The 14,030-nt window shown below is 46.1% G+C and overlaps 2 protein-coding genes across 2 annotated transcripts; one reads left to right on the top strand and one right to left on the bottom strand.

Annotated features, from left to right (window-relative positions):
- Nucleotides 1-149: 149 nt before the first annotated feature.
- LOC139303505 (proton channel OTOP3-like) lies at nucleotides 150-3,717 on the bottom strand. The gene is made up of 7 exons (XM_070927346.1): nucleotides 3,326-3,717; nucleotides 3,101-3,237; nucleotides 2,227-2,285; nucleotides 1,968-2,122; nucleotides 1,194-1,879; nucleotides 940-1,104; nucleotides 150-849 (listed from the first exon to the last, which is right to left on the bottom strand). Exons 1-7 carry the CDS (start codon nucleotides 3,672-3,674, stop codon nucleotides 679-681), a joined length of 1,722 nt encoding a protein of 573 aa, XP_070783447.1. The 5' UTR covers nucleotides 3,675-3,717; the 3' UTR covers nucleotides 150-678.
- Nucleotides 3,718-6,655: 2,938 nt separating this feature from the next.
- ush1gb (Usher syndrome 1Gb (autosomal recessive)) lies at nucleotides 6,656-13,442 on the top strand. Its single transcript, XM_070927250.1, has 4 exons — nucleotides 6,656-6,819; nucleotides 10,904-11,351; nucleotides 11,856-12,679; nucleotides 13,177-13,442. Exons 1-3 carry the CDS (start codon nucleotides 6,656-6,658, stop codon nucleotides 12,675-12,677), a joined length of 1,434 nt encoding a protein of 477 aa, XP_070783351.1. The 3' UTR covers nucleotides 12,678-12,679; nucleotides 13,177-13,442.
- The last annotated feature ends 588 nt before the right edge of the window (nucleotides 13,443-14,030 follow it).

The raw sequence follows: 14,030 nt of genomic DNA, 5'->3' as shown, positions 1-14,030 counted from the left end.
CCACAGCCAGTTCCATTCACTAATGAGGATCATGAGGTGTGGCTGAAAGCTCCATAGAAAACTAGTAAGTGTATGTTTTGAGTTTAGCGTCACACAGACCCTGAGTCAAGATTGTTAAGGCATTTTTAAAAATATTTTATTTGCTACCAACTTAAAAAAAACAAAATCTTTATGGAGTCATTTTTTCAAATTCAGCTTTAATTTTTCATCATCTTTTGGTTGAAGGGCTGCTGCTGCCGTCCCTGCTGGACCTGAAATCAATGAAATTTAGCATTTTGCAACTGAGATAACTGTTTCTTTATGGAGCTGCTTTGTGCACGGAGACGTCGTCGTGTTGAAACAGCAAAGAGACAAAAACAAAACACCAGATTAGTCAACTTTGTCCTGTGTTTGTGTGTGTGTGTGCTTCCTTTTACTTTCAATGTTGGAGCTATATGACTTTGGTTTAGCACCACAAACAAAAACACTAGGAGGGCGCAGCCTTTCAAAGATCTAACAAACTGTTGCCACAAAGTTGGAGGAACTCTACTCTCAAATATGATTGTATGCTGGACCATTAATATTATTTTGAATTGGAACTAAAGGGCCCAAACCATCAAAGCAGCCTCAGACCAAATTATACATAAACATGAACATATTAAACCACGTAATGTATAAATGTGTATCATCACTTCGGCGTCATGCAGAGATGAGCAGCTCCATCAAAGCTCCCACCGAGTGCATCCTGTAGAAAACGCTGAGCGGCTGACCCAAGTTCACCAGAACAAACCACGCAGAGAAGCCGAAGAACTGTTTCCCCAGGCCGTTCTCGAACTGGGGGTGGACTCCAAACGCAGGGATGACCCACAGCTGCAGGAAGAGGGGACATGGTGGATTTCATAAAGGCAGAAACAATAAAGGGACGTGTTCTTCTTTTTGAATGTGCTATCATGATGTTACCATAACATTAGACAGGATGAGGAAAGCACAGATTTCTTTTATCGCTCTTTTGGTCCAGGCCTGTTTCCCATCATGCTCTTGAACAGCAGCTGACGAGTTCCCCTCCAGCAGAGAAATATCCGTCTTCCTCTCCTCTTGTGTTGGCGCAGCAACCTTCTTCTTGGGCTGTGGGACAGTTGATCATTCAGACAAAAGCTTTGAATGACTGCAGGTTTACAAAACATGCACATGAAATGCAGGTCCAGCGTGTTCACCTTGAATATGCCGCTCCACTGCTTCTCTTTCCTCTTGGCGAGGAGGTTCGGGTGCCTGTGGAGGCCCTCGATGATGAAGATGTTCTGGAGGATGAGCTCCAGCAGGCTGAGGAGGGAGTAGGACAGGTCGAGGTCCCCCAGAGCCCCGCCGGTCCCCACGGCCAGGGCCGCCACCAGGGAGAAGTAGGACAGGGCGAGTTGGCCCAGAGCGGCCGCCACCAGGAGGATCACATCCAGGCTGCGAGTGGGGTTGTGCCCCCCTTCGCTCGCCCTCCTCTCCAGCCTGTGGACCAGCATCCCCGCCAGGGAGCAGAGAGACATGACGGGCATGACGGCTAAATGGTAGCCGTAAAATATGAGGAAGGCGGCGAGGCGAAGCTGCTGCTGGCTCACCCAAACCTGATAGAGGATGAAGACGGTCACTCCTGCTACGAGGACCAGGGCGCCAAACACCAGGCCGAAGATGACTCCACCTTGGTAGACAATACTCAGGGTCAGCTTCTGAGTGACGTGGTGGTGGTGGCCTGGACTCATCCTGCGACCCACGTTCTTCCACATCACGTAGATCATGCAGCCTGCCATCAGGTAGTACTCCATGTTGAAGGGGTACAGGATTTCGAAGCCTTTCCTGAAGGCGAGGCAGGCTGCGCTCCCACTGCACTGACACAAGGTCAGGTTGGAAATTCCTGGAAGCAGACACGGAGGAAAATACTTTTTACTGATGTATAAGTACAAGGCGGGGGCGTATGATTATACACACTTTACATGAAGTACCTGCTGAATCCGAGTCGTCTGCCTCAGAGGAGTTTGTGTTGCTGAAGTGGAGTCTGTCCTCTCTCTCTAACTCGATCTCCTCGTGGACGGTGTCCTCGGTCACTGCGTTCAGCCACAGCAGCAGGTCTGCTGAGAGGATCAGCATCAGACCAGACCTGCACCAGATGTAGACCCATTCAAATATGAAGGAGAAGACACAACACACACTTTGTGATTCTTTACTATGAAGTAATGAATATGTAGAAAATGTGAGACGCACCTGGTGATTATCTTGTGTTTGTGAACGCAGTCTTTGGAGTGAGCCCACAGTAAATATGTCTGCAAGAGACAAACAATAAGGAAACTCCTGAACGAGCCTTGAGGACGAAACAGCAAGAAAGTAAAGACTGATGTCTTTTTAATTAATGCAGTCTCATAGTGCTGCGCTTAACTTTTAATACGACTCGTCTCCCGGCTCTCACATTAATAACTAAGAGGTCTGATAATTTAAGGTTCATTTAAGCGGTCTGAACCTTAGTTTTGCACATTTTTATAGAAATTTGAGGCATTAAATTTAACAATTTGTTAGATTTAAGATCATTAGATCACAAGATGACACCTAAACTACTGGTGAAGGCCATAAGATGCAGCTGAAAACTGGCGGAGGTGAGTTAAGATTATATTGTTACACAGATCCTGGGTTTAGTTTGAGGGCTGATTGTAGATTATGGGGTTATTAAGGAATTTTAAAGATTTTTAAGTGGTTGATTGTTTGCTAACGATCAGGTTTGGAATTAATTTACCACCTAAAAAACTTTTTCCTGCACAAATTTAGCTCTAATTCTTTTGAAGTGATTCAAAAGATGCTCGTCATATGCTTATGATCTTTCTCTATTTGTGCAGCTGTTTTAGCATTTAGCATTAGCCAGTCATTGCAGTTTATGGTCGAAGTGGCTGCTGTTAAAAGTTATATAAAGTCATTTAAACTCACTTTAAACAAGATATTACACACTTCGGATTTTCCCTGCTGCACTGAGATATCTTATGTCTATGTCTATCTACTTCTTTCTGTTTTATTTCTTTTGTTTCAGCATCTTTTGGAGAGAGAAGCGGCAGCCGGACGTTTCTCTCTAGCAGGATGTGAATATCTTTACCTGCAGCAGGAGGAAAGGAGCCTCGATGAATGGAGAGAGCACTTTAGCCGCAGGCTTACACTCCCTCAAACTGATCAAATAACCAACCCTGCAGATGAACAGCAGCAGACTGAACGCAGCGAAGAGGATGAGGACCACTGGACCAGAGAGACGAGAGAAACTTCATTACACCATCCAACACAAATATCATCTTACATCTGTTAATGTTAATTCACAGGAGCTCACAGGTGACAGTGATCCCCCCGGCGTGGTGGTCTTTATGTGGGCAGATGCCGGGCTGTTTCCTGGCCCACAGCAGGTACCACATCATCCAAACCAGACTGACCCCCATCAGCAGCAGCATGAACACCTGGGGCTCCTGGTGCTTCAGGTCCTTGGGGTTGAAAGCCTGTCCGGCCACCAGCGCCGCTCCCAGCAGCACCACATTCAGACCCAGCAGACCGGAGATCAGACGCCTCCCACTGGGAACCCAAACCAGCACCGGATCCAGCTCTTGGTCTGAGCTCTTAACTGGTTCATCGCTGGGGGGACTCCAGGAGGAATCCAGCTCTGTGACTCCAGGATCTGAATTCATATTCACCTGTCTTAGTCCGTCTTTCAAAAACACTCTTCAGCTCCTTTTCCTCCTCCTTCTTTTTCTCTTCTCCATTCAGTTTCCAGGGTTTTTCCTCATCACTCGCACTTCAGTTAAAATCCCGCAGTTCGACATGTGAAGGCACGCGTCTGAAAGGAGCTCGTGACCCTGTTGACCCGCCCTCCCGCGCTGCTGTAGGTGTGGTCACAATCCAGCGCATTATTAACGACACACCTTTAACAGGAAACAGGTATCTGTTTACTTTTCACGTTGAGCTTTTGTTTGAGTCACTTGAACAAAGTTCGCTTCTTGGCCCCAAATGAACTGAACAGGATGCCAAAGGAAAAACTCGGCCTGGATCACTGACGGATTTGCAGCAAACAAACGTCAGTTTCAACACTGGTGTTTCTTCATCAGAGTCAAAATGGAAGAAGACACGAAGCACACAACATGTACGGTCATCAGGTGCTCAACTGTCGTTGGATAATAATGGTTGATAATGGATCGCAGGGTGGGAGTCGCTGTACAGCCACTCAGACACATCTTAAAGTTACAAAGATAAAAGTACACAGAGTACAAGTACTGCATCCGTCAAGTGTAGAGGAAACACGACAAAACACCTGAGCAGAAACCTGCAGCCCAGTTAAAGGCAGCAGTTTTACTTTGAAAGGGTTTATCAGCTGGGTCCGGGGCCATGTCCAGTCACTGTTTGCGTACAGTCTCCACCAGGAACTGACTTATAAATGTAACCTCACTCTTATCGCTGTGGCGCGTCAAGTAGCAGCTAATAGTTCAATCAGGACTGATAACCTGCTGTTACTGATAGTGTTTAGTTTCAGTCTCTAAATTAAAGGATCGGGTGGTTTTACATGTTTCAGCCTGTTCAAAACAAATATAGTGGACTTTACATCACAGCTGTGCCTCAAACACGTTAAGGTATCTATTGTTTCAGGCAGCCATTGATTTTCACTCATTTCCATAACTCTGTATGATCCACACCAGTGGTCAAAGTTACATTATCTGTGTCACTGATGCAGTGCAATGTTAAAACTTGCAAACACCCCCTTTAAGTTGAGCTGTGAAGTGTGTGGAAGTTAAGTTTTCGCCCATTTACAACAAATAACATCTCCTGGTGCAAACCACGCAGCTGGGTTTTATTCTGTTGCACGCATCCATTGGTTTTCACTTATTTCTATATGGTTTCATGTTGGTTTTGGACTCTATTCTATTCTGTGCAGCTTATTCAGTTCTGGTGTATTCTTTCCTGTTGTACTTTATTTTCTTCTCTCCAGTGGTCCTCTGCTGTCCTCTACTGTCCTCTGCTGTCCTCACAGACCTCTGCTGTCCTCTACTGTCCTCTGCTGTCCTCACAGACCTCTGCTGTCCTCACAGACCTCTACTGTCCTCTGCTGTCCTCACAGACCTCTGCTGTCCTCTGCTGTCCTCACAGACCTCTGCTGTCCTCTACTGTCCTCACAGACCTCTGCTGTCCTCTACTGTCCTCTGCTGTCCTCACAGACCTCTGCTGTCCTCTACTGTCCTCACAGACCTCTGCTGTCCTCTACTGTCCTCTGCTGTCCTCACAGACCTCTGCTGTCCTCTACTGTCCTCTGCTGTCCTCACAGACCTCTGCTGTCCTCACAGACCTCTACTGTCCTCTGCTGTCCTCTACTGTCCTCTGCTGTCCTCACAGACCTCTACTGTCCTCTGCTGTCCTCACAGTCCTCTGCTGTCCTCACAGACCACTGCTGTCCTCTGCTGTCCTCACAGACCTCTGCTGTCCTCTGCTGTCCTCACAGACCTCTACTGTCCTCTGCTGTCCTCACAGACCTCTGCTGTCCTCTGCTGTCCTCACAGACCTCTGCTGTCCTCTACTGTCCTCACAGACCTCTGCTGTCCTCTACTGTCCTCTGCTGTCCTCACAGACCTCTGCTGTCCTCTGCTGTCCTCACAGACCTCTGCTGTCCTCACAGACCTCTACTGTCCTCTGCTGTCCTCTACTGTCCTCTGCTGTCCTCACAGACCTCTGCTGTCCTCTGCTGTCCTCTGCTGTCCTCACAGACCTCTGCTGTCCTCTACTGTCCTCTGCTGTCCTCACAGACCTCTACTGTCCTCTGCTGTCCTCTACTGTCCTCTGCTGTCCTCACAGACCTCTGCTGTCCTCTGCTGTCCTCACAGACCTCTACTGTCCTCTGCTGTCCTCACAGACCTCTTCTGTCCTCTGCTGTCCTCTGCTGTCCTCACAGACCTCTGCTGTCCTCTGCTGTCCTCTGCTGTCCTCACAGTCCTCTGCTGTCCTCTGCTGTCCTCACAGACCTCTACTGTCCTCTGCTGTCCTCACAGACCTCTTCTGTCCTCTGCTGTCCTCTGCTGTCCTCACAGACCTCTGCTGTCCTCTGCTGTCCTCTACTGTCCTCTACTGTCCTCACAGACCTCTGCTGTCCTCTGCTGTCCTCACAGTCCTCTGCTGTCCTCACAGACCTCTACTGTCCTCTACTGTCCTCTGCTGTCCTCTACTGTCCTCTACTGTCCTCACAGACCTCTGCTGTCCTCTGCTGTCCTCTACTGTCCTCTGCTGTCCTCACAGACCTCTGCTGTCCTCTACTGCCCTCTGCTGTCCTCTACTGTCCTCTGCTGTCCTCTACTGTCCTCACAGACCTCTGCTGTCCTCTACTGCCCTCTGCTGTCCTCTACTGTCCTCACAGACCTCTGCTCTGTTATGTTCTATTGTTTTTACGAGGTTTGGATTATGTATTTAAAAGGGGGCGGGGCTCTTAGCTCATAACCCCGCCCCTGCCTGACAACCAGCACGCCTCGTGTTCGTCTCCTAGCGACCAGCCTGTCAGCCTGCCCTGTGCCTCTGCAGGCCGTCCGCCCGTCGGGACACGCCGCGTCCCGGACTGAAAGTTGCCTAAATAACGAGGCAGACCCTCCAGATCCTCCATGGAACCGAACTCAGAGTGAGCCTGCAGGGCGCCGCCATGAACGACCGGTACCACCGGGCGGCCCGGGACGGCTACCTGGACGTGCTGAAGGAGGCCACACGGAAGGAGCTGAACGCACCGGACGAGGACGGGATGACACCGACCTTATGGGCCGCTTACCACGGCAACCTGGAGGCGCTCCGGCTCATCGTGGGGAGAGGGTGAGTCCAGGGACTCGGGGGGAGACTTCAGCGTGTTTTATTCTATTATTTCGTTTATTTCTTGAAGTGAAAGTTCACTGGAAACAAGTGAATTCTTCTTATTTCCAGCAAAAACTTTGAATATGAAACTATAAACAAAGTGAAACATAAGGCACGCTGATATGATGACGTCAGAGCTGACCATTCTGTGAAGAGATAAAAAAGGTAAAATATAAAACTTTAGTTAATATTGAATCTCTCATCACCAATGGAAACTCTAAAGAGCTTCACAAATCTAAATATTATTGTTGTGTATACTGCATATATATATATATATATATATATATATATATATATATATATATATATATATTAGAACTGTACCCCCCTGATCTGACCTGAATATAGAAGCATTGCGCCTCATATGTTCCCATCTCTAATCTAATCAGTGCAGCTGGAGATGGAGGGCTCCACATTTTAACAGCCTAATTACAGAGAAAGGTCACTTGCAGCAGGACCCCCCCCCCCCCTAATGTGCAACCACCAACTCTTTATAAGGAGGAGAACGAGTGTGTGCTGATGTATCTGAAGAACTTCACATTTAATCTCAAGTGGCTCAGGATAATCCATTACATAGCAGATACAGGTATGATCTGATTAGAAGCCATTTTCATACCGATCAGTTACCTGAAGGGCACGAGGTCTATGCAGGAGCTGAGGATGAACGATATGATCTGTGCACACACATTCAGAGAGGTTTTGCTGCGTATTTGTAAGAGAAAACTGAGGTCATTATAAAAGGCTTCAGGAGTAAGTCTATATTGTGGGGAGATAAGTCTTTTGTTGAAGGTTCAGGCGACAGACAAAGCAGCAGTGTAATATTTACTGCAGCAGACCGCCGTATGTCACGCGGCCAGTGGCAGGTTTATAAGGCGAGCGGTGAAGTGGAGGGCAGTTGAGTTTGATGCTGGGGAGTGACTGCAGACACAGGAAAGGTCACGGTGATGGATAGGACATCTTCCTCCAACAACGGTCCCTGGAGGATGCAGTGCAGAGCGGATATAAAGCAAAGAAAGACGACTAAAGCTGAGCTGCAGGTCAGAGTTCACAGCAAAAGGTAAATGACGAGAGAAGAGAAGCTTCTAGATGCATTTCACAGAAAACACTGTCCTTTCTCTCACTTTATATGCGTTTTTTCTTTATTTTTAATTATTAGTGCTGCAAATATTTTCCTACAAAATCATGTATCTATTTAAGTAACTTCTCAAGCAGCTGAAGTTGTAGTCATGTAAGAAACTTTGTGTAAAAATTGGAAAAGACTGTGATTCAATTAGCAAACGTAACAACTTTAGGCACTTGCAAGGCTGGATTACCAACCTGGAAAAGTAAGCAACTGTCCCAGAGCCCCAGACCCCCAGACCCCCAGGGGCCCCGAATTTGTGCCACTAAGGCACAATATGACTTAAACAGGTCCTTCATTGTTGCCTACTTTTAATGCCCTGTCTTGTAGAGGGGCAGTCTCTATGTCTCATTAATCTCTGTTGTCTTAAAATGAATGTATTTATTTACAATACGGGTTCCAGCAAACAGACCCCCCCCCCCCCACACACACACAACTCTCTGTCCATCTTCAGTTATACCCAAGAAACAAGGTCACCGATGGAGGTGTGTGCGTCTCCTCATAGTTATCCAGTCTACACTACGCAACATCTCCAGCCTGCGTCAAGAAACACGTCTTCTAACCCGTCTGATCAGAGACGTCAGGACATCTTCTCTTGCTGACAAAGGAAAGGAAAGGACAGCGTCAACCATGACGCTGCAGAAACATGTGAACTATTTCTGTATAACATAAAATATTAGATATAAGCAAATATAAATAAGCAACAAAGTTTAACAGTCAACCTTCAGCTAATCTGCTTCATCAGGACTGTGTAGTGTGCAGGCATCAGATCTGATTGACAGTAAGCAAACAAGCCTTCAACTGTCTTCAAATGTTCTAATTCCTGATGTGACATAAACTTTTTTAACTGGCCCCCCCGGCCTGCCCACTTCAAACCAGTCAGAAGAGCACAAAGAAAAAAAAAAGAAACTGAGGGAACTTTGGCAGAAAACGGTGTGTGTTCGTGCAGGATGCATCACTCAGGAAGCTGCTGACTTTTCAGGGCTTTAAGGTCTTAATTATTTCTGTTAATATTGTGCTCACGTGGTACATGATTCTTAATAAAGTTGTGTTTAATCAAATTACCGCAACAATACCAGGAGTCTGCGGCCATGCTAGCAGCTCTGTGGGGCTGCACAGTGGTTCTAAATGCTAACATTGGCATGCTAACATGCTACCAATGACAATGACACAACATGCTGATGTTTAGCAGTTTAATGTTTACCATGTTCGCCGTCTTACTTTAGCATGTTAGCATTATAACATTTGCTAATTAGCTCATTAGACATTTAGTCATAAACCAACATACTGGACAAATTAAACATTTGACCTGATGATGGCGCTAGAGGGAGAGTCAGGGGATCACCAGAGTCAGTACACCTCATCCTCTGGCCATCGAAAATCTCTGTACAAACTTTCATGGCAACTCATGCAGATAATTGATGAAGTATTTCAGTCTGGATGGTATTTACTGGCAAATAATGAAGCTTAATGTGCAGTCTGCTGCGTGTTCTGTTCTGGATGGGGGGGGGGCGGCTCAACAAGCTCATTTTTGTTAGAGGTCGGGGGGCAAACCCAGCCGTACACGTTGCTCGTAAACAGGTGTGTGTCTGCTGTATCATCTCTGAGTCAGAGCTCCTGGCAGAGCTGCAGACGGTCAAGTTACTATTCGAGACAGTTCGGTGTGATTCCTCCGTCGTGCTTCTACACTGGTACATTTCTTTGGAATGTGATCTGCCTGATTGCCCTTTCAGCTGGCATGGAAAGATATGAGGGCAAAATACGACGCTCTGAACATAAAAATAAACCACTGATGCCAGACAGGAACTGAAATCAGGGTTCATCCTGATAAAGGTAGTGACCCTGCGGTGTGTGGTAACAGTGTCTCTGGGTGTCTGCAAAAAAAAGACTCTTGGTGTGTGGGATGAATAATGCAAAGCCACCTCTGTCATGTTTAACCTGCAGCGTTTCAATTATTGATCAGGGCTCATCATCCACGGATCCATGTGGATGGAGAGAAAACAGGAAGAGGAGGGGCTTAGAAGTGAATTCAGTTCAATACAAACATAGTTCACCTTTATATGCAAACTGTACTGTGCACTGATACAGAGTCAACATGCTACATGTGTGTCAGTGAACTGTAATCCATTTGTAACCAGAAGCCAAAGTCCAGTGTGTGTTGTTGGTGTTTGACCTGCTATTGCTTGCACAGCATTATGGGTAGTATTCCACTGATATCACTGATATCATATTGCCATGATGTGCTAGCCCTCTGCTAATATTACTGCCATTTGACAAGGGTGGAAAAAGACTGCAAGCTCACTCACAATGTACTGTTTAATCATGAGAACAAACAACAAATTTAGACTGTAAAAGGTGAAAAATGTCCAGTGATGTCTTCTTATTATCACAACCAAAGAGCATTAAGTGAAAATACTGTAGCTGAGTTTTGCTACGATGCATAAAAAATAATTAGATGTCAGCATTACATTACCCAACTCAAGTAATAACATGCTATAATTCACCTAAGAGTCTTTTTCACTGTACAGGAGATAAACTGACATAGTTGCAGGTCATGTGACTCATCTTACTTCCTACGTTTAGTCTGCAGTGTAAGGGGATCAGCAAAGTTTCTCAGTGAACCTGGGTTAAGTCTGCACCATGCCACATCTCTGAAAGGAATACATTTATACTAAACCTATACTAAATTTGAGGTAAGAATATGAATTAGTCTATTAGAAGTCTGCACGTTGATTACCATAGCAACCTGAAATAAATGGGAACCAATGGCTGCCTAAAAGACTTTGGAAAATGACTATTAGTAATGCTTACATAATTTTTAATAAATAAGCTGAAACATGCTAAATTGTTCTTTGAGATTAGTAACAGAAATCACAGAAATGTTGAGATCCAACATGGCTTCTTGTCTCCCCCCCCGTCTTCCAGAGGTGACCCGGACAAGTGCGACATCTGGGGGAACACGCCGCTCCACCTGGCAGCTGCCAACGGCCACCACAACTGCCTGTCCTTCCTGGTGGCTTTCGGTGCCAACGTGTGGTGTCTGGACAATGACTACCACACACCGCTGGACATGGCCGCCACCAAGGGACACATGGACTGCGTTCGCTACCTGGACTCCATCGCTGCCAAGCAGATCACCCTCAACCCGAAGCTGGTCGGCAAACTCAAGGACCGGGCCTTCCGCGCCGCAGAGCGTCGGATCAAAGACTGCGCAAAGCTCCAGAGGAAGCACCGTGAACGTATGGAGAGGAGGTTCATGAAGGAGTCAGCGGCTTTAGACAACTTGGATGCTATTAGCTTTTCTAGCTACACCAGCGGCAGCACACTGAGGAGCAAGTTCAACACTGTCACCTCCAACATGCCATACTCGCAGGTGGTTGCTCTTTGACTTTGTCTTAAAGTGGAATAAATAGATCCTGCCCCACTTCCTGGTTAGCTACTGTTCTATTAGCACATGTTTCTTTCAACACTCTTTCTGAAAAACTGAGATGTGATGAAAAAGATAATTATTTTCCTGTAAAGTAGAAACACCATAGATCCTTTTATTCAATTTCTGTCCACATCCAAGTATCAGGACTCTTCCCTATCCGAGCACCGAGCGTCAGAACCTTGTCATAGCTGTAGTTGTTGAATGCTAATGAAATCAATATCTTTGTGAAAATAATGAGGTGCTCACATTTTACTGTCTGGTACGGTCGTAGATGCTATTTATCTAGAATATGAATATGAATCTTTTTATGAAGACAAACGAAAGAAATCTTCTATGAGAGAAGACGTTGCCTGCCGATGGCTTGTGGAACAGAGACCAGCTTGAAAAGGTATTTGAGTTGTTTAAAGTTAAAATTTAAGGTGATTAACGTCTATACTTTCCTCTCAGGCCACCCTGCATTCCACAGCCAAGGGCAAGGCCAAGATACAGAAGAAGATGGAGAAGAAGAAGCAGGTTGATGGAACGTTCAAGATCTACGAGGACGGGAGAAAAAGTGTGCGCTCGTTGTCTGGCCTGCAGCTTGGCAATGACGTCATGTTCCTCAAACAGGGCACATACGCCAACCCTAAGGAGCGGTCACGCCTCAACATCCGTGACATGTTTCCCCGCGACAACGATGACGATGCCGACACCGTCTCCCGTGCCATGAGCGACCCGGGCCTCCATGAAGCTGCATATTCGGAGATCAGTGCAGACTCCGGACGTGACTCCCTGTTCACCCGACCCGGGCTCGGCACCATGGTGTTCAGGAGGAACTACATGAGTGGAGGCATGTTTGGTATCGGGGCCCGAGATGAAGGGAGCGTAGCAGGGAGTGAACCTTTGGGCCGGGCACCTAATGTTCGTCTACGAGGACGTCTGCCTCAACGCTCACCCAGCTTTGATGAAGACAGTATCGGCAGCGCCTTGAGCCTGCAAGAAAGAAACCTTCAGGAGTTGCCCTGGGAGGAGACTGACGTTGGGTTGGATCAGGACTTGGAGCCAGAGAACAGTCCTCTGGAGACCTTCCTGGCCTCTCAAAGCCTCAGTGAGTTCATGCAGATCTTCAGGAGGGAGAAGATCGACCTGCAGGCTCTGCTGCTTTGTTCAGATCAGGACCTCACCAGCATTCACATCCCTTTGGGCCCCAGGAAGAAACTTCTGGATGCCTGCAAGAGACGTTTGGAAACCCTAGATGAACCAGAGGCCATTGAAGACACTGAGCTTTGAAGGTCAGTATGGAGTAACGGAGTACTCTCTAAACCTTTGTCGTCACACATACGCCACTGTTTCTGCATGCATCAGAGTATTGTGTAGATGAGATTTACTGGGAACGACCTGTGAGACCATGAATAGGTGTGGATGGCCTAGCTACACCTAAAAGAGAAGGTAAAACTGCAGGACACCTTGAACTGCAAACATGTAAATTGTTTTTAGTGACCAGAGAAAAGTCTTTGCATAGCTCCACCCAATTTCAACCTGAAAAGAATTCTTATCAGCCAGAATAGCTGAACACCTGTGCAGGTGTGCAACAGAGCCTTTTACATATGAAGCGCCACAAGACCGGACAGCTTTTTTACCGGCTAAATGGCACCATCTAGTGGCGACTTGTGATATAACGAGATGAGATTTTGGAGCTTTGGAGGCCTAGAAGCCATTTTAGTAGCATTAATGTTGATATCTAATTATACATACATTTTATACGTTATTTGTTTCTCTTTATTTACAGGATATTTATTTACAGTGAAGATGCATACATGATGCTGGCTCCATGTGCTGTTAATATGACAATACAGTCAGTGGAGGCAACACGGCATCTGACTGAAACTTGGAAAAGAAGTTAAGCTCTGCCACATATACGAACACACGGACACACAGTCTGTGTTGTGTTTGTATACATTCTCTTCCAGTGAACTTTATCCCGACTGTTACTGTAACACCTGTTATCTTTGCATAATTTATTAATTCATGTATCAATGAATGATTTATGTATTAGTGAATGTACCTGTTCCTTTGAATATATTGTTCATTATGTCTTCATTGTACAGTTTTCTTACTTTAAACATGTTATTTTACTCTATGGCACATACACAATGGTGACTTACTATGTAGGGGGTTATTTATGAATGAAAATAGCCACACACTGACCGTTGCTCTGCAAACGCTGTTGCAATAGTAAAAACAATGGCGTGGTACTGTGAGCTTATGTGAGTGTGTGCTAGATAACGCTGTTATCTCAGGTTGCTCTGGGGCATATTTGGTTTCACTGAATGTGTGTCTGTGTGTGCACTGGAGAGTATGACTGTGCATGAATGTACATTTTATGTTGGTAAAAATCTGTTTTTATATCTCAACATGTACCCACAACCATAATTACCTTTTATTAAAACAAAGTGAAAATATTATTGTTTTGTGCGCTAATATATTTTGATATGTCCAACCCGTGTTTACTGAATGTGGTCATGTGTCATGCTCTGGCACTGACGGACGATTAGTGCTTGTACAAATAAACACAACGAGCTCAAGGCTGTGGGAGGATGTAATCAGAGCTGTCCGACAGCCTGGCGTTGCTACGTTTCCTTG

Source organism: Enoplosus armatus, chromosome 20, assembly GCF_043641665.1.
Source record: "Enoplosus armatus isolate fEnoArm2 chromosome 20, fEnoArm2.hap1, whole genome shotgun sequence".
NCBI lineage: Eukaryota > Metazoa > Chordata > Actinopteri > Centrarchiformes > Enoplosidae > Enoplosus > Enoplosus armatus.
The sequence above is the reverse complement of the archived record's forward strand: the minus strand, read 5'-3'. Positions and strand labels throughout refer to the sequence as shown.